Source organism: Otolemur garnettii, unplaced genomic scaffold (genome assembly GCF_000181295.1).
Source record: "Otolemur garnettii isolate 467f Iridium unplaced genomic scaffold, OtoGar3 scaffold00106, whole genome shotgun sequence".
NCBI lineage: Eukaryota > Metazoa > Chordata > Mammalia > Primates > Galagidae > Otolemur > Otolemur garnettii.
The window spans coordinates 5,392,916-5,411,321 of NW_003852501.1; the positions used below are offsets into that span (position 1 = coordinate 5,392,916).

The 18,406-nt window shown below is 41.9% G+C and overlaps 1 protein-coding gene across 2 annotated transcripts in view; it reads right to left on the bottom strand.

Moving 5' to 3' along the window:
* The window catches only part of ATP8A2 (ATPase phospholipid transporting 8A2), a 625,592-nt gene that overhangs the window by 141,127 nt on the left and 466,059 nt on the right, over window positions 1-18,406 (bottom strand). For both annotated transcript variants that reach the window (XM_012809508.2, XM_012809509.2), the window contains 3 exons: window positions 12,423-12,484; window positions 11,532-11,588; window positions 9,954-10,061 (listed from right to left, as the gene is read on the bottom strand). In XM_012809508.2, the coding sequence (XP_012664962.1) occupies window positions 9,954-10,061; window positions 11,532-11,588; window positions 12,423-12,484 (227 nt within the window). The remainder of the gene's footprint in view (window positions 1-9,953; window positions 10,062-11,531; window positions 11,589-12,422; window positions 12,485-18,406) is intronic.

Genomic DNA, 18,406 nt, shown 5'->3' on the forward strand with positions numbered 1-18,406 from the left:
TGGGCTTACTGGACAATTTAAAATCACATACGTTACGTCTCCCATTCTATTTCTATTGGACAGCTCTGCTCACGACTATTTGACTCTCAGCCACTGAACTATTAGCTGCCAAGAGAAAGAGGCCTCTCGTAGAAAAGCTCCGATTTCCTTCCATCTCTAGTCCAAACAATTAGCTTCTACCCAAGTCTGTCTTCTTTTTCTTAGGTGGGGAACCTGGGGGAAGGATATACTGAAGGTACAAAAAGTAGGCAAAGTCCCTTCCTACTCCAACTTGGGAGAGTCACAGTAGGGAAAGTCAACCAGTTGCTTTTCTGCTACATAACCGCAACTGCCATTTTTCCAGAAGGGATAGGAGAATTCTCTCTGTCCAGAAAATTACCTTTTGTGCCTATGACTTGAGTTTCATTTCTTTATTATCTAGGATTCTTTTCAGGAGCAACAGAAACCCAATTTGATTTGACTTATGCAAATGCAGGCATGCGTTGGTTTATGAGTATCTAACAGTTCAGAGCCAGCTCTAGCTTCAGGCAGAGCTGGGTCCAGAAGCACAGTCAATGCTGGCAGCTCTCAGCGTCCTCTGTGCTCAATTCAACCTCGCCTGGCACTCTCTGCAGTGGCCCCTGCCAGCTCCAGGCCAACATCATCCTCATGTAACAGACCCAGCAAAAAAAGGCTCCTTCCCACTATTAGCTTCAATTAAAACAAAAAATCCTAATTGTCTATAAGTCTGGGTCCAGTGTGATACCATATCCATTCCAGAGTTAATCACAATGGCCAATGAGGTAGAAGACTCGGCAGACGAGTCTTGGGCTGAGGTGAGCCACAGACCCCAGAGGTGGCACACTGATGGAGCCACCACATGAGTGCATGTTTCAAAAGATGGTAAGAGACCTGGGGCTGTGACCAGAATAGGGGGAAACAGATGCAGGGCAGGCAGAAGATGACGAAAGGCCACTACATCCTGCAAGCAAGAGATGTCTTTGCTGTTGCTAAGCAGGGTGGGTAGGGTTTGCCTTCGTAACATACGTGGAAGTATCTGTGCACTTAAATTTGCTCTTGTTGCTGTTTCTATCCTTTGTCAGGGTGCAGTCATTAAAAACAATTGTGAATCCAAGTACATATACAAGACAGACATAAGCAACCTAGATTTCTCTCTTCTTGTCTTTGGCCAAAGGAATGCCAAACACTTAAGACAGCTGGTTAATCCAGGTTCAAAAGCATGTGATTTACTCAGTGGATACTTCCATAGCTTATGCTGCTGCCGGAAACAACAGTAAATGACAATCTCACCTACTTTAGGTCTGTTCTCTGTTTTTGCCCTCTTAGATACCGTCAATGATAGCTTTGCATCACTATTTACACAAAACAGAAAAATCCTGGTACAGACCTACTAGCAGCCTATGCTTCTCTTTCCTCTTCTCTCTGGTCTAATCTACCCTGGTCAGGTTTTCTTGCATAACTTGATTTGGGAGCCCTTCCCATTATCTCTCTACCTTTTCAATAGAACAAGCCTAAAGACCCCACCTCCCGCCCCATCTCTTGCTGGGAGTAGAGCAGTGATGAGAGTCCCCGGCCATCAGACAGGACCACCTCCCTCTGCAGATGTTGGAGAAGTAAACCCCCGCATAGAATCTTAACAAGAGTGGCCTCTACACATTTCCACATGTTTTGAGAAAGGAAAAGTTCAAAACCACATCAAACACGCCCTGCGTCCACTGAGCATAAATATTACAAACAAACAAAATCAGCATGTAATGTGCACTTTAATTTGCTGACAGATATTTTAAAATTAACATCAGAATGAATGACAAATGCCAACACCACAAGAAAACCTCTGAAGAAAAAAAATAGCTCACAATCAAAGCCGCCTGGCCTCTAATTAACACACGGCCTCCTTGAAAACGAGAGGCTAAAATAAAGTAAATTGCCAAAATGGAGAGAATCACGTATGGGGGAAGGGGGATTATGGAGTAAAAATAATTGGGGGTTTTCATAATGTATGTAAAAGACAAAATTACTACATTACTGGTCACAACTTGCTTCGCTACAAAGAAGACGGTGATTTGAACACAGCTTGTTTATGCCTTTCAAAGCCACGTTTGTATTTTTAAAATTCTATTGCATTGTAGGGTAAGTCACTTCAGATAAAATGTAATAAAAGTAAAATTTTAAGAATTGACTGACATTTTCTTAAGACACCTGGCTCATCATCACCCTGGGTGCTTTCCACAGTGAGGTGAGGAGACTCAGCCTGCTGTTTACACAGTCCAGACAGCCTGGCTTCCCCACACCCTGCCTGACTAGGCAATTAGGCCTTTCATCCTAAGGCTCAGTTTCCTCATATGGCTGCAAATTATTGAATGAGCTGATGCCTAATTCATTATGCATGCCATTGCATATACATATTTATTTGAACAAATTTTGGCTGACACCTAATAATTGTTCAATAAGTATCTCCTACTGTCATTTACACGCCTTATTTTCTTTAATTTCCCTATTAAATCCAAAGACAGACAGTACTTCCTTCATAAACCCGAGGAACAGAGGCTCAGAAATAACAAGAATATGGATGTTATGAACAATAGACTTAACTTTATAAACGTCTTAGGTGTTAGGTTAATTTAGTTCAAATCCTACTTTCACAGTTATGATTTGCACTGAATGGGAAAGAAATATGATCCAGGTCACTTTAATCCAGGCGGATTCTGTTGATCCTCAGGGCCTTGCAGAGAAGCAATCAGGATAAAGAGAGCCCTGTTCCCTGCTGCCTGCAGAAACAATCTGAAACCACTTTAAGGAGCTTCCAACTTTTAAAAAATATACTTTCTCCTTGTTTGTTAACCAGGAGAAGAAAAACAAAAACAACTTGGCATTATATGTAACAACTGTAAGAGTAATTTTCTGACAGAGCTCTTGTCTCATTGATTCTTGGGTTTTCTGATTTTATAGCCCAAATGTTTACAGGCTGTGAAAACCGACCAAGATAGCACAGGCCAAATGAATGTCTCCAATTTTTGTTTTATCAGTGAAGAGTTTTACTTTTTGTTATAGTTTTAATTTTTTTTTTTTCTCTAGTGATTGCCTCTGACAGGGACTGGAGTGAGGAGCCTTCAAAGAGGTTAAACACACACAAATAGGGGGACTTGGGGACACAGGGACAGAAGGAATCAGGAAGCCATCCCCTCTAGATGACAACAATGTCATCCAGAAACACGGCATGGTACTTCTGAGTCTTACTATTCCACAAAATGTACAAGCTGTAGTCAGATTTTAGACCGGATTTCAACAAATAATTTGGCCAACTTCAATATTTAAGAAAACTATACAGAGAAGATGCCAGGATGATCTCTCATCTGAAAAGCAAATCTCTCCTGATGAGACTTTCTTCCCCACAAGGCTGACCACTGACCACCAGCCGGGCCCTGGGCTGTAACACATACTTGGGAAAAACGGGACCTGCTCAACATTGCCACATTATAGGAATTCCAGTAAGGAACACACATTAGGTATTTTCTGGGATGTTATCACCTAAAAAACTGATAATTGTAATACCAAGGTAACTCTTCACCAACTCCTTAAATCAATCTGTAAATTCAAGTACAGTAAAACTGTAAACTATGCTATGGTAAATAAACCCTTATGTTTGTTTTTAAAAATCACTGATTTTCTTGGCTGACCATGCCCTGGTGAAGACAGGGAAAACGTCCCAACCCCACACTGGTCAGGAGACACATCCTCTGCTGGGCCACAGACAATGCCCAGACAGCCCGGGGGGCGGGCTCCTCAGAGACCCCAGCCTGGGGGCGGGGGGCATCAGGACTGGTTTCAAAGACACTTTTGCATTTTTTCACTGGTCAATTACAAATAACAGGAAAATAATTTTAAAACAAGAGACATGTTCTTATTTGCCTTTCTGCCTCTGTAATGTGTCTTTCACAGCAGCAGTAGCAGCCTGAGGGTGGTCCTGCCTTGTGGCTGAACCCTCCCAGCACCACAGTAGCAACACACTATTTAGATGAAAAAGCTGCCTCTTTGGTGGATTTTTTATAATTACTTCTTTTTTTATTAAGTTATATATACATAGATCATGAATACATGTATGCCTTTGTGGGAGTCAATGTGTTGATTATTTGTACAAATTGGAGTGCATACATCCTACTAATTAACATAGCTTTCACCTCATTTACTTAATCCCAGTGTTAAGACATCTGTGTTCAATACTTGATAGATTTGACTTGTACCCTTGCTATATGCTCCATAGGTGTGGTCCCACCATTAACCCTCCTTCTATCAAACCACCCTCCCTTCCCATCCCCTGCTCCTTCCCGCCTTCATCCTGGGCTATAGTTGTGATTCATCCCTCATATGAAAGTGACTATAAATTGGTTTTATAGTAGTACTGAGTACATTGGATATTTTTTTTCTATTCCTGAGAAATTCTTTACTTTACTAAGAAGAATATTTTCCAGCTCCAACCACGTAAACATAAAAGAGGTAAAGTCTCCATCTTTTATGAAGGCTGCATAGTATTCCATGGTATACATATACCACAATTTATTAATCCATTCATGGGTGGATGGGCACTTGGGCTTCTTCCAAGACTTGGAGATTATGAATTGAGCTGCAATGAACAATCTAGTGCAAATATCTTTGTTGCCAAGTGATTTTTGGTCTTTTGGATATACATGTAGTAGAGGAATACTGGACGGGTCCTCTGGTGGATTTCTTTCAGGAGCAAACTTGCTGCTGTCCCAGAAATTACCAGCAAACATCTCCTGTGTCTCCGTTAGGGTTTCTGAACCATTCACTATAGCATGGGAGATGGGATTAAGCTGTCCCTTGTAGTTAGGAGAGAAAATGACTCTCCAAAGGTGCTAGGCCTCTTGTGCAAATCACAGCACATACATGAACATGGGGTACCCTCGTGAACAGGTGAAAGAGGGAGGCTGTGGGGGACCACTGAACACACCAGAGACAAGTCCTCTCCTGGTCCTTAAGCACTATCCTATAGACATTCAGAGCTACCGCTGAGTGCAGATGGCCACCTACATGACATCACCCTTACTTCCCAGCTTAGCCCCTAGAGCACATGCAATTTGGAAACAAACATCAGTTTTTCATATTTTTCAGGGAACCCACCTAGGCCCGAGATCCAGTGCTGCAAAAGCCAGGGGTGATAATTAGGGCAGATGAGGAATTATTTGCCTTAATTCGACGACAGCAGAACCATTCCTGCCCCTGTTTACACTTTGTCTACTGGGATTTGCATTATGCAGATACAAGTGTGGATATAAAACTTAAACATATACCCATTCCTGTGTCTAGGATAAAAAAAAAAAAGAAAAAAAAGTCTGTCTATGCCAGAAACTGGCTGGAACTGGGAGCCTGGCTCTACAGGCAGAGTTAGCAGTTTATAAACTTCAAAGTGAATGGGGGTCCCCCCTTTTACTAGCAATGAAAAAACTTTAAAGGAAAGGCACCAAAGTTTGGGAGGAGTACTTTTTATGGTGAGCAAGGTAACTTCTTTTGGTCTAGTTCCCTGTTTAGAAAGCTGGTTGCCTTACGGCAATCACTGGCCCACCTGGCTGTGTCTTAGGTAAGCACTGCACACAAGCGATCAGTCAGTGATGAGCGTCTGCAGTGTGTCCTCTCCTGTAACACCCAGCACCAGCATAGATGTTGCCAGGGAGTAATGTTTCAGGTATCTCAGAGCACCATTCTTAACCTCTCAGAGGAAGAATCACCAAGAAATTTATTAAAATGAAGAACCTAGAGGTTCTGATTCTGTGTGCACAAGTGCATGTGTGTGTGTGTGTGTGTGTGTGAGAGAGAGAGAGAGAGAGGTGACAGAGAGATGCCTATGCATTTGGGGGGGGGGTGTTGTCATTTTAACAAGCAAGTCAGATGATTCAGATGCAGTTGGTCAATGGTCCTTACTGAGAAACATCTCTTCTAGAACCTGTAAAATGTTAAAATTCTTTGATTGTTAAAAGAAATGGACATTTAAATCACAGAAATATTTCTACTTAGGAAGGTTCAAAAACAATTCGTCACCCCAGGAAAAAAGCAAAGCATGCATGTTTTAGATTTCCCACAGTTTATCCTATCATGTCCTCACCACAATCTCTGAGTTAATTCGGGGGTGGGGGAGTGACATTGCTCTGACTTTGCTAACTAGGATATTAATGCAGGTAAAGTGATTTGCCAAAGGCTTCATAAGCAGCCGGGGCATGCGTGCAGGGCTCCTGACTTTTGAACGGAGTTCAGGTAAGATGGCATCCCCCCAGACACTCCTTAAGTTAAAAGCCTTGGCAAATGCATGAAGAAAGTATAAACACATTTCCTGATCTGGTTTGAGGTCAAGTTTTCTCATTTTTATAATTCAAAGCACTACTTCAACAGGCAATTTTGGGGAAGGTGGTGAAGGAATTAAGGCAGTTCTGCCATTTTCCACCTGTGAGCTCTGGGAACCCCTTCTGGAGACGCTTACATCACATGATTATGCAGGGCAGGGGGAGAGAAAACACATGGTCCTCTATGGAAAAACATCATCACATATTTCCCATAGCCGAGGAATCTGGCATTAACCAGGAGAGACACAACTGAGTTTTTAATTTACCATAGCCCAAAGCTTCGGAATAGAAAAAAAATGGAAGACATAGAGTGCCCCGAGAAATCTCATGAATGTTGTGAATATTCAGGAGAGGAAGTATGCAGATGACATCCTTTGATTTCAAAAACTTCCATGGGGACTTCCTGGCTCATTGTCTGGTTGGGTTTCACATACCACATCATGAGGTGCCTTGGGAAGATAAAGACTCTTTGACAGTGGAGAACAAGTCTTTAATTCTACAGCCCTTCCTTTCCCCTGCCCTCAAGGGAAAACCTGCGTGAGAAAAACTTCAAATATAATGGACAAGACAAAGAAATATTTAATCAAATCAGTTTAGGAAACCCTGGCAGAAACAATACATCTTTTCAATGGTTGAAGGTGTTATGAATAGACAAAATGCTTTGTGTGTCAAATCTCTCTCTGGCTTAATTCTAAAGCTTCAAAGAATTATATTCACTTGCCAAAAAACTGCTGTTTAGGGAACTGAAGAAAAAAAATTGTTTTCATTAATTCTTAAAACAGTAATTTTTATAAAGCCAGTCTCTTCCTAGCATACCCTTCACCAACTGATAAGCCCGGGGAGAGGCAAGGTTTGGGCATATTTTCAACAGTTCCCCAAAAGAGCCAATTCCTTGTACTGACTGTACCTGAACCCAGGTCCACTCTCTTTTCAGGACAGGACATAATTCCTCCTGGGTCAACACAAAGCCTTTCTGAGACTTCAGGCTAGTTCAGCCACGCTCCACCAAAGTGATTCCACAAAGGTGTTAAAAAATGTTTTTTAATACTTCTTTGCCATTTTTCAAAGACTGAACAAACTACTGAGTCAAAATACAGAGGGGCAGATGGCAGGTGATTCAGCACTAATGCTAGCTGTGACACTAAATTAAGTGGCTTACTGGTGCCCTTCCCCACTCAGCTCCCTCTGGAAGAAGACTAGACAAGCTAAACAGCTCTTTCAACTCAGCCAGCAGAAGACTCATTCAGAAATTCGGCCTCGAGAAAACTACACTAATCCTCTTATTCAATACCCAGTGAAAATCTCAGTCTCACCAGCTAGGTTCTATTTTATAACAACATCATTTGCTTTGTAGAAACACAGCAACCAACATAAAGGTTAAAATGACATGGTTCAAGTAAAAAAAAATTCTTCCATACAAAAATGAAATGATGTTTACCATTATCACTTCTTGCTCTTGGATAGAAGGAACTGCTCACTACATTTCTACAGGAAGAGTTCCCAAATATGATGGAGGTTTCACCATTAAGCTGAGGTTTAGAAACAGACCTGCAGGCTGTGTGCCTTGTCCAGAAAGAAGAGAGCCTGGAGCAGGTGTTCTCAGCACCACGCCTGACCAACGATCTCGTCACAGACACTTTTCTTGGTCTGTCTTATGGGACCAATCATGCTGCTCTACAATAACATTGCACAAAGCATCTTTGCTGGGAAATGCTCGTGTTGCTGTACAACAATCTGGGTTCATTCAGCACCCTCTCACTTCCTCTTCTACCTGGATTTGGAAAAGAACTGTCCCCTCCCCTTACAGACAGAAAAGACACCTTACAGAGAACACGCAAGCCTGCTCTCGCAGGATGAGGCCATGCTGCTCAGCGCCCACCCCAGGCCCCGCACACCCTGGGTATTCAGCTGGCTAAAGCATCCGGTGAAAAGGCAGGCAGGGCCACCCTGGATAATCTCACACGAGACTGTTGCTGAACATCATCTAGACTTGAGCGGACCCAGGAACTTTCGTTCATTTTCTCTACAGAGTAAGTTACCTGGCAGAGGTAACAGCCAGGTGTGTCATGGGCAAGCCGGTCCACAAAATTCCTGGGCCAGGCCCACCAGCGGAAGCCTGACACACAGTTCTTCCCTTCCCACCTCTGGTTCAGTCCACAGCACAAACATCTTCTGCAAGTGTGGGTGGATGTCTCAGTGCTACTGCCAATCTCCTCAGTGCCCAGCCCTTGCAAAGAGGGGCACACTGGCCTAGATCTGGGGGAGGGCCAGACAGGCAGGGCAGTGGGTTTTGGCTGTTTGGGAAGGAAACCTGAGGTACCAGGAGCCCAGAGAATGGACCAGAAGTGGGAAGACTGGCCTTATGCAGCATGGTTTTCACTCTGTGCAGAGGAATGCACTATGCAGGAAGCACAGAGGCCCCAGAGCACAGGGCCTGGGTGGGAGCAACCCCAGAGTAGCTCTGTGGGGTGCACCTGGAGCCCCTGGCCTGCACAGCTTTTCTGGGAAATTGAGGAGGTTTGGACCACAGACTGCCAAGTTCCTTCCTTTCCACACTTGATACCATGGGATTCTATGATCCAATTTGTCATTGTTTGGCTCAACCTCAAACACTGAATGAAAATAATATAAAAGAAAAGGACATATAAAAAATATTCAAAATATTCAAACAGGGTGGTGCCCATTGCTCAGTAGTTAGGGTGCCAGCCACATACACTGAAGCTGGCAGGTTCAAAACCAGCCAGGCCAGCTAAAACAACAATGACAACTGCAACAACAAAAAAATAGCCTAGCATTGTGGTGGATGCCTGTAGCCCCAGCTACTGGGGAGGCTGAGGCAAGAGAATCGCTTAAGCCCAAGAGTTTGAGGCTGCTGTGAGCTGTGATGCCACGGCATTTCACCCAGAGTGACAACTTGAGACTCTGTCTCAAAAAAAAAAAAAAAAATTCAAACAAATATAGAGGTCTTTAATCTCAGCCTCTCTAGTTCAAAGAGATGAACCATGAGAGATTTCTGGCTCATCAATGATCTGGTTAATAGAGCTATTATGTTTCTCTTTCACAGGTGACCAATTATCACCTAATCAGAGTATAATATTGAAACTATCATCAACATAATCATAGGAATATTAATACTCAAGATGGTTCCCATTCCCAAAGAGCCACAGTTGTACATATCAGCGCTATGTGCAATTAACACAGAATCTGTTATGGAAACGTGGACATGCTGGGCAAGTCAGAAGATTTAAGTTAACGATTTCTCACAATGCTTAAAATTTCAGAGTGGGCATGGTGGCTCATGCCTGTAATCCCAGCATTTTGGGAGGTCAGGTTGGAAGGATAGCACCAGCTCAGGAGTTCAAGTTCAGCTGGGGGCAACACCATGAGGCCCTGTCTCTACACGACATTTTAAAAAAATTTTCAAATGCCAGTTCTATGGACTGGGCAACCCCTTCAAGATGCTCTGATTTTGTAAAAGAAGCAGGTCCCCCCAGCCTCTCCTCCTGGTTATTGTAAGACACAGAAAGCCTGCTCACTCACACACGGAAAACACTGCTGTCAGGAGATACAGGAGGTACACTCACAGTTAGTAGCACTGACCTGTCCTCTCATATCAGGAGCAACGGGAATGGTGGGCCAGATGGTGGAGTAGATGCCAAAAAACACCAGCCAGATCAGCATGCTTCCCCAAACAGCCAGGTGACTGAACTGCAGAGGAAAACGGACCCTCAGAACATCTCACTGGCTGGGCAGAGTCACTTGAACCCTTCCTGCTGCAGGAGCCCCCATATCTAAGTCACCCCTTCCCTGTGGAAAGTGGTAACGATTGGGGAGTTCAATCTTCCTGATTCCCTTTTCTCAGAATTTTTAACAACGAACTCAAGTAATTAGTGGCCCCAAACCACACTGAAAAATATGCTTTTGCTGTCACAGCTGACTTTTCTCTAAGATCTATCCTGTAGTGACAGCAGGGACCTTTCAGTTCACGGCAAGTATTTGTTCCATCCTTGGATTGCGCAGAACAAGGGCTCATTAACCTAGTGAGAGAACAGTTGAATAGACAAAATGAACACGGTGTTTTTACTAAAAATTCTGAGACTTTAATTGTTCTGTTCATTTTACAAGGAGTTTTTTATTTATTTTATTTTATTTTTAATCTGGAATGGCTATTACACCGTAACAATGCTTGTTTAAACATCTGAGTTGTTATTTTTTTCCTCCTGTGCCCTGTAGTATGATGATCCTTGGCGTCTTCCTTTCTTTCATGTCTTACAATCTAATCCTTCTACGAGCCCTGTTAGCTTTTCAAAGAACAAAAATACATCCAGACCCTGACTACTTCATAGCACCTCTTCCTCTAACTCCCAGCCTGAGTCACCATCTCTTCTGCCCTGGACTAGTTGCCACTGTCTTCTGGGGGAGTCCCTGATTGCACAATGACTTCCCACCCCCATCCCCACTTTTCTTAGCAGAACATTTAAAAAGCAGTCAGGTCATGACATTCTATGAGAGATAAACAAGAAACATTACTTATAATCCTCAAATGCTATAAATAACCAAAATGTCTAAAATAACAGGCTAATGAAATAAATAATAGAGCATCTATAAAGACTGATACTCTGGGATCATGAACATGGAATTTGACTTTGTTGAATTGTACGGTAAATTGCACATAAACTTTATGTCCTGTATTTTAAGGCACAGAAAAATGCACCTGGTATATTTTTAAGTATAAGAAGATTACAAAACTCTGTTTTATAACATATCAGCTTATTAAAAAACACATGCATGTATGGAATAAAGTCTGGAAGATTACAGATCATAGTGTTAGGAACTGTCTCTGGGTGGTAAAATCATGGGATTTATTTTTTCATCCTTCTGTATTTTCCACATGTGTGTATATATGGGTTTTGGCTTTTTTTCTTACAATGGGCATATACATTTGAACTGAGGTGACTGTTAACAGCTTACAGCCTTATCTGGTGCTTCAGCAAATGAATCACCACGAAACTCTGGACTGCAAATTTGCCCTCAGAAAGATCAAACCACAATTTTTACATGCTAATTTTAAAATAAGAGAGCTAGATGTTGCTTATTATTTCTCCAAGGCTTAAAAAAAAAATCGTACCATAAAAATTATCTATACTGGATAAAGAAAAAAATTCTACAAAAACTTACTTTAGTCCAAGCTGTAGTCTCCAAACCAGCTTTCAGGCAAACAGTAACAACAACATACTGTGAAAAGAAAGAAGAGTTTGGAAAAACACCTTATCCTCAGTGAGTTATTTTCACTTTCCATGAGAAATTCCTCTCTGCTCTAGAGCTAATTCCTCCAAGGAAGTGGTACTTTGCAAGTACCACATTGGCAGCTAACTCTCTAGGGACCGTTTTTAGGAAACATACAGGCAGATTTACTACCAGAGAAACTCTCATTCTATTGATGGCATTTTCACAAATAATAGTTTTTCCCTATTCTTAGCTTGGCTGATATGGGCAAAAATCACATTCCTGAGTGTTTTCTTTACAGGGTAGATGTGGAATAATCATTTGAAAAACCAGGCAATGTGCTAATCACTTGTCCAGGAACTGTGACTCTGTGTCACCTTCAAAAGCAATACAGTAAGGATTTCACAACCATGCCGAACTTTAAGGAATCTATAAAACAGACTTTGAAGATTTGAAAGAGATAGTAATAATGAAGAAGGCCACACAAAGGTTATAAAAATTATAACCCACACCTAGACCTTTTAAGAATGGCTCAATAGGCTCGCGCCTGTGGCTCGGCCGGCTGAGGCACCAGCCATGTGCACCTAGGGTGGCAGGTGCGAATCCCCAGCCCCAACCCGCCAAACAATGATGATGGCTGCAACCAAAGGATGGCCGGGCGTTGTGGCGGGCGCCTGTGGTCCCAGCTACCTGGGAGGCGGAGGCAGGAGACTCGCTTGAGCCCAGGAGTTGGAGGTTGCTGTGAGCTGTAATGCCATGGCACTCTACCCAGGGGGACAGCTTGAGGCTCTGTCTCAAAAAAAAAAAAAAAAAAAAAAAGAATGGCTCAATAAGCAAACTTACTGTGTAAACAATATTTCCAACAAATAGATAGTCCGTAGCATGACCACTGGCCAACGCAGTATCTGCAAAATAAATAAGGAACCATTAATGTCCAGGAAGCTGGGCATGGCCTTCTATTTTACTCAGAACATTATAAATGGAATTTTAGAAACATCTATCAAAACATAAGGGCATTTCAAAACTGCATCATCTGTGATTCTAATGCCTACGTCTCTTTCTAATTCTGAAGCCTTTCCTCTTAGATTTTCTCCAAATGAAGTAAATAAATTTAAGCTGTCAAAACCCAAACAACCAAACATTTGATCTGCATTGAAATTTACATCTTTATAAAGATATTTTTATCCAGTTTTTAAAAAAAGGAAAAAGGACATACTAATCTCTCCTTATTAAGTGCTAGCGTTGTACCTTCTTCAAGTGTTCATTTAATATTCATCATTAATTTTTGATATTTGGATATTTTGAACCAATGACCAGTGATAACTATATGAATACAAATTCAATTCATCATGACTGAACTCAGAATGAGTTTTGGGTGACATTCATGACTCATGTCCTCATTTGCAACTACATGCATTTCTGGAGTCTATAAATTAGGAAATGCAAGCATCCAAAGAGAGATGTTTAGAAAATACAACTGGGATGTTGAAACTTCAATTTTCATATAATTTTCTTTTCTTTTTTTCTTTTCAAGGATAGCTATTAAACTGTATATAACAATCGCTAAGGAGAATGTTAGTAGAATCGTCCAATTCTTGTTAGCTAGTCCTACTCAGAGAAGCCTGGTTTTTATCCCGAGGGGTCAAAGGCTCTTTTAAGATCAGGAACAATTTCTTGGATGACGCTGACAACCTCCTCTGACTCTGCAATGAATGCAAAGGCAGCTTTGAAACAGTACTGGTGGAATCACAGCTGTGCAGTCTAACTTGATAGTCACCACTGGCTGCATTTAGTTGTTTACAGTTAAGAAAATTAAAGTAAAATAAAATACAATAGAGAAATTCAGTTTCTCCCACGGGCTGGGGAGGATGAGGAGAAAGAGGAGTGATGGCTGAAGGGGCACAAAGTTACAGTCTGGGGGGATGAAAAAGTTTTGTGAACAGATAGTCATGATAGTTGTACAACTTCCTGTATATGATTAAGAACTCTGAATTGTATGTTTAAAATGGTTAAAATGGCAAAGCTTATGATGTTTTACTATAATAAAAAACTAATAAAAAATGGATCATGGAACCCAAACTTGTAAAACCCTTAGGATAAAACAGCAAACTCTTTATGGCCTTGTATTTGGCAATAGTTTCTTAGATATGACATTAAAAGTACATTGACAAAAGAAAAAAGTAGATGAATTGGACTTCATAGAAATTAAAAATGTCTGTGCTCTAAAGAGCACCACCAAGAAAGTACAAAGACAACCTAAAGAATGGAGAAAATATTTGCAAATTATATATCTGATGAGGAACGTGTATCCAGAGTACATTAGAACTTTTACAACCCAACGGTATAAAGACAAAAAAAAAAAAAAACAATTTAATAATAGGCAAAAAGTCTGAATAGACCTTTCTGCAAACAAAGTGTACGAATGGCCAAGTGTATGAAGAGAAGCTCAACATCTTCAGCCATCAAGGTAACACAAAATCAAAACCACAATGAGATATCGCTTAGCACTCACTAAGGACACTATAATGAAATAGACAAATAATGACAAGAGTTTGTGAGGATGTGCATAAATTAAGTCCCTCATACACTGCTGGTGGGAAAGTAAAATGGTACAGACATTTTGTATGTAGTTCTTCCAAATGTTATGCATAGCTGGGCTCCGGGATATCCACCTATAGTCCCAGCTACTCAGGAGGCTAAAATGGGAAGGTGGTTGGAGCCCAGGAGTTTGAGGCTGCTTGTGAGCTATGATTATGCCTGTAAGTAGCCACTGTACTCCAGCTTGGGTGACACAGTGAGACTCCATCTCAAAAACTAAAAACAAAAGGTTATGCGTAGTTACTATATGACCCAGCAATTCCACCCCTAGGTACATAAAGAAATTCAAACATAGGGCCAGATATGATGGCTCTCGCCTGTAATCCTAGCACTCTGGGAGGCCGAGGCAGGCAGATTGCTGGAGCTCATAAGTTTGAAACCAGCTTGAGCCTCAGCAAGAGCGAGACCCCATCTCTAAAAATAGCCAGGCGTTATGGTAGGTTCCTGTAATTCCAGGTACTCAGGAGGCTGAAGTAAGAGGATTGAGCCCAGGAATTTGAGGTAGCTATGAGCTGTGATGCCATGGCATTATACCCAGGGTGACAAAGTGAGACTCTATCTCAAAAAAAAAAAGGAAAGAAATTCAAACATACAAATAATATGGAAAAACTGATATGAATGTCACAGCAGCACTGTTCATAATAACCCATTCATAACCTGAATGTCCGTCAACTGGTGAACTGATAAATAAAATGTGGTGTATCAATACAATAGAATATTAGGCTATAAAAGGAATGAAGTGCTGACACCTGCTACAACATGGATAATCTCGAAAACCTTATGTTAAGTGATAGAAGACAGACACAAAAGGCCAGGTACTGCATGCTTCTCTTTGTCTGAAATGTCCAGAACATTTCCGGTCCATACACTCTGTAGAGACAGTGCAGATCAGTGGCTGGCAGAAACTGCAGGGTATATGGAAGAGACAGGGAATGACTGTTAACAGGTAGAGGGCTCCTCTCAGGGACAGAGAAATCTTCTATAATTGATTGCAGTGATGGTGTGCAACTTCGTGGGAAAATGAAAAACAACAGAATCGTAGTACACTTTAAATGGATGAATTGTATGGAATATAAATGGCAGAATAAAGCTGTCATACAAAAATTCAGTTCCTCAGTCATTTGAAATAGTCAATATTGCACATGTGGCTAGAGGCTGCTGCTAGCACAGATACAGAACCTCCCCATCCTCACAGAAAGTTCTATTGGACAGAGCAGGTCCAGGCTGGGAGTGGCTATGATAGGGGCTGATAAGAAGTAATAGAAATGACAGGATTCATTTCTAAAAAATGTGAGGAATCAATGATGCTGTCAGGATTTTTGGTCCACGCAGCCAGGTAAATAGTGGTTTCTTAAATGGCGAGCACTGGTTCCGGTCATGTTAATACAGAGTACTGATTAAAAGTAAAGCACGTGAAAACTCAGTACCACATGATCAGGTTCATAATAGGAAGAACAGATAGCAACGAGATAGACTGTATCACAGAGAAATCAAAGGATAATCAGAGGGATGAAGTAGAGAGAAGAAATTGGGGATAGTGGAGTAAATCCCTGTAATGAAAATTAAAAGACCCCATTATAGGCCTGCTGTCTTGTTCCAGCTCTGCCATTATTTTGTTTTTTAAAATTTCGGGTTCTAGGTCTTAATTCTTCTCCTATGAAATAGACGTTTTATATTCCGATGTAGAAGATGATGACTAAATCACTTCTAAAGGTCCTTCTCAGACAGGTGACTGTAAGAGGCGACAGTCTATCTTCTTAGCTCCTAAATCAGCTGCCCCCCCCCACCCAGATTTAGCAGGAGAAAGGTGAGTGTTTCAGATGCTTCTCTTCCTCAGTTTAAGATAAATTTCCTCGTCTCCATCTCAGACCCTCCACGAGCGTCTCAGATCCTCTTCTTCCTCACATTAGGGTGAATTTCCTCGTCTCCATCTCAGACCCTCCACGAGCGTCTCGGATCCTCCTGTTCCTTCGTTATAGTCTCTATCTCATACTCCCCGTGCTCATCAATGAGGAGTGGCCATTTCAGTAGGAAGAGGAAGGATCTGTGTGCCTGAATGTTCCACCTGAATGACACCCACACGGAACCTAGAGGAACCCGTGATGAGATGCAAGAATTACAAGGTGTGGGAGACTAAGGTGAAAATCAAAGTTTGCAGGTATGGTTTTGAAAACTTTTTGAATTTTCTTTTATCATCAAAATTTCTAATGTTAGTTGACTCATGGACTAAAAGATATCAGACATACAAAGCATTTGTCTAATATGGAGGTGTAAAATGTGTTTCCTATTTTATGGGCATACACATAAACAGAAAATTCTTAGCCATTATAATACCTTAAACACTTATCACACGGCAGGCAACAGTTCTAAGCACTTTACACGTATTACTGCGTTAGCTCCTTTAATGCTTTAACAGCCTCATGAAATAGCATTATTATCTGCATCTTTCAGACTGTGAAACTGCTACAACAAAGAGAAGTCGAATCTTATGTCTGAGGTCACACAGTTAGTAACAAACTGGAAATTTTGAAAATAAGAGCTTGTTTTCATTACCTGAGTTAGAAAAATGGACCCCAAAGAATGAAAGGAGACAACTTTAAAGGGAAAAACAATTAGACCAAGAAGTACTCTTGTGAAATACCGACATTCAAAGGGAAGGAAATCTCTAGCAGAAAACCAAGGTGAACAGAAAATTAGGTTTATAGGACAGAAGTGGGCAGCACATGAGGAAATACACACGGTGAGCCCCTCAGGAGCAGAAGGAGTACCCGAGACCTGACCTTTATTGTGAGCTTGGGTGGGGCATTTCCTCAGTCCAGTTCTCCAACCTCTGCACCACTGACATTTTGGGTCAGACACCTTGTTGTGGGAGCATCCCTGGACTCCACCCGCGAGATGTCAGGAGAGCCACCCTACTTATAACCAAAAGTATCTGCAGACATTGCCAAATGCCTTCAGGGGGCAAAATCAACTGGTTGAGAATCACTGACTTAGAGGAAAGAGACAGGAGGAGCTGGAATAAGCAGAGAGAACATGTTCTCATCTCTCCAGTCAGGTGAGGAGGTGATAGGGCGGACATCAGTGGAGAGAAACAGAGGAAGGCTTTAGTGGGAGGGGATGGAGTTCACAGAACCGTTTGGCTTTCTGAATGCCTTGGGGTGGTTAACTTAGGAAAAGAGCACATTCATGGAGGGGACCCTTACGACTTACTGAACGCAGAGCTGGCAATGTGGCAAGAACAAAAGAGAGAAACGTAAAGGATATTTTCCCCTGTGGCTCGGTTTCACAATGCATTAATTTCTAACCTGTCAGAATGAATACTACCAGCATCAATAAAATGTTTACTCTTAAGGTCATTCGAGCATTAACCTCTAGTGAAGAAAAGCTAAACCTAGTATCATTTCAGTTCATCGTTCTGGAGAGATAACAACATTACAGTTTAGTTTTCAGCTCAGGAGTTTCCCCTTCCCCAAAGCTAATACCATTTAGAAACAACTTACTCCCTTAAAGGAGAAACTCCCAGACCAAGATGAGACTTTACGAAGAGCCTCTGGAAAGACAGCATCCTTCAAACAATTTGCAGTCACCACCTTGCGTACCTTGTGGGGAAAATCCCCAATTAGACAGTTACATTTCAACCATTTTAGAGGCGAACACCTGTGGGCATTGTTCCTGCCTAAAACCTACCAATAAGGTGCTCCAGAAGAAAAGAATACAAGTCCTTAAGAAGACATTGGTGTATAGGGTGGCACCTATGGCTCAGTGGGTAGGGTGCTAGCCCCATATACCAAGGGTAGCGGGTTCAAACAGGGCCCCAGCCAAACTGCAACAACAACAACTAGCCAGGTGTTGTGGCGGGTGCTTGTGGTCCCAGCTACTCAAGAGGCTGAGGCAAGAGAATCGCCTAGCCCAGCGAGTTGGAGGTTGCTGTGAGCTATGTGGTACCATGGCACTCTACCGAGGGCGATAAAGTGAGACTCTGTCTCTACAAAAAGAAAAAAAAGAAGACATTGGTGTATAAACATACTGACAAGCTACAGCTTACTGATAATTCAAGGCTGGAAAAGTCCAACTTGATTGTACAGTTTATTCCTGAAGCAAGTTGCTGACAAAATCCTTCCTCCCATTCTGCTTCATCTTAAGGGCACTGTTATGATACTAGCACTCCTCACAAGAAAACGTCTTTCTGGCTCGGCACCTATAGCTCAACTGGCTAAGGCGCCAGCCAC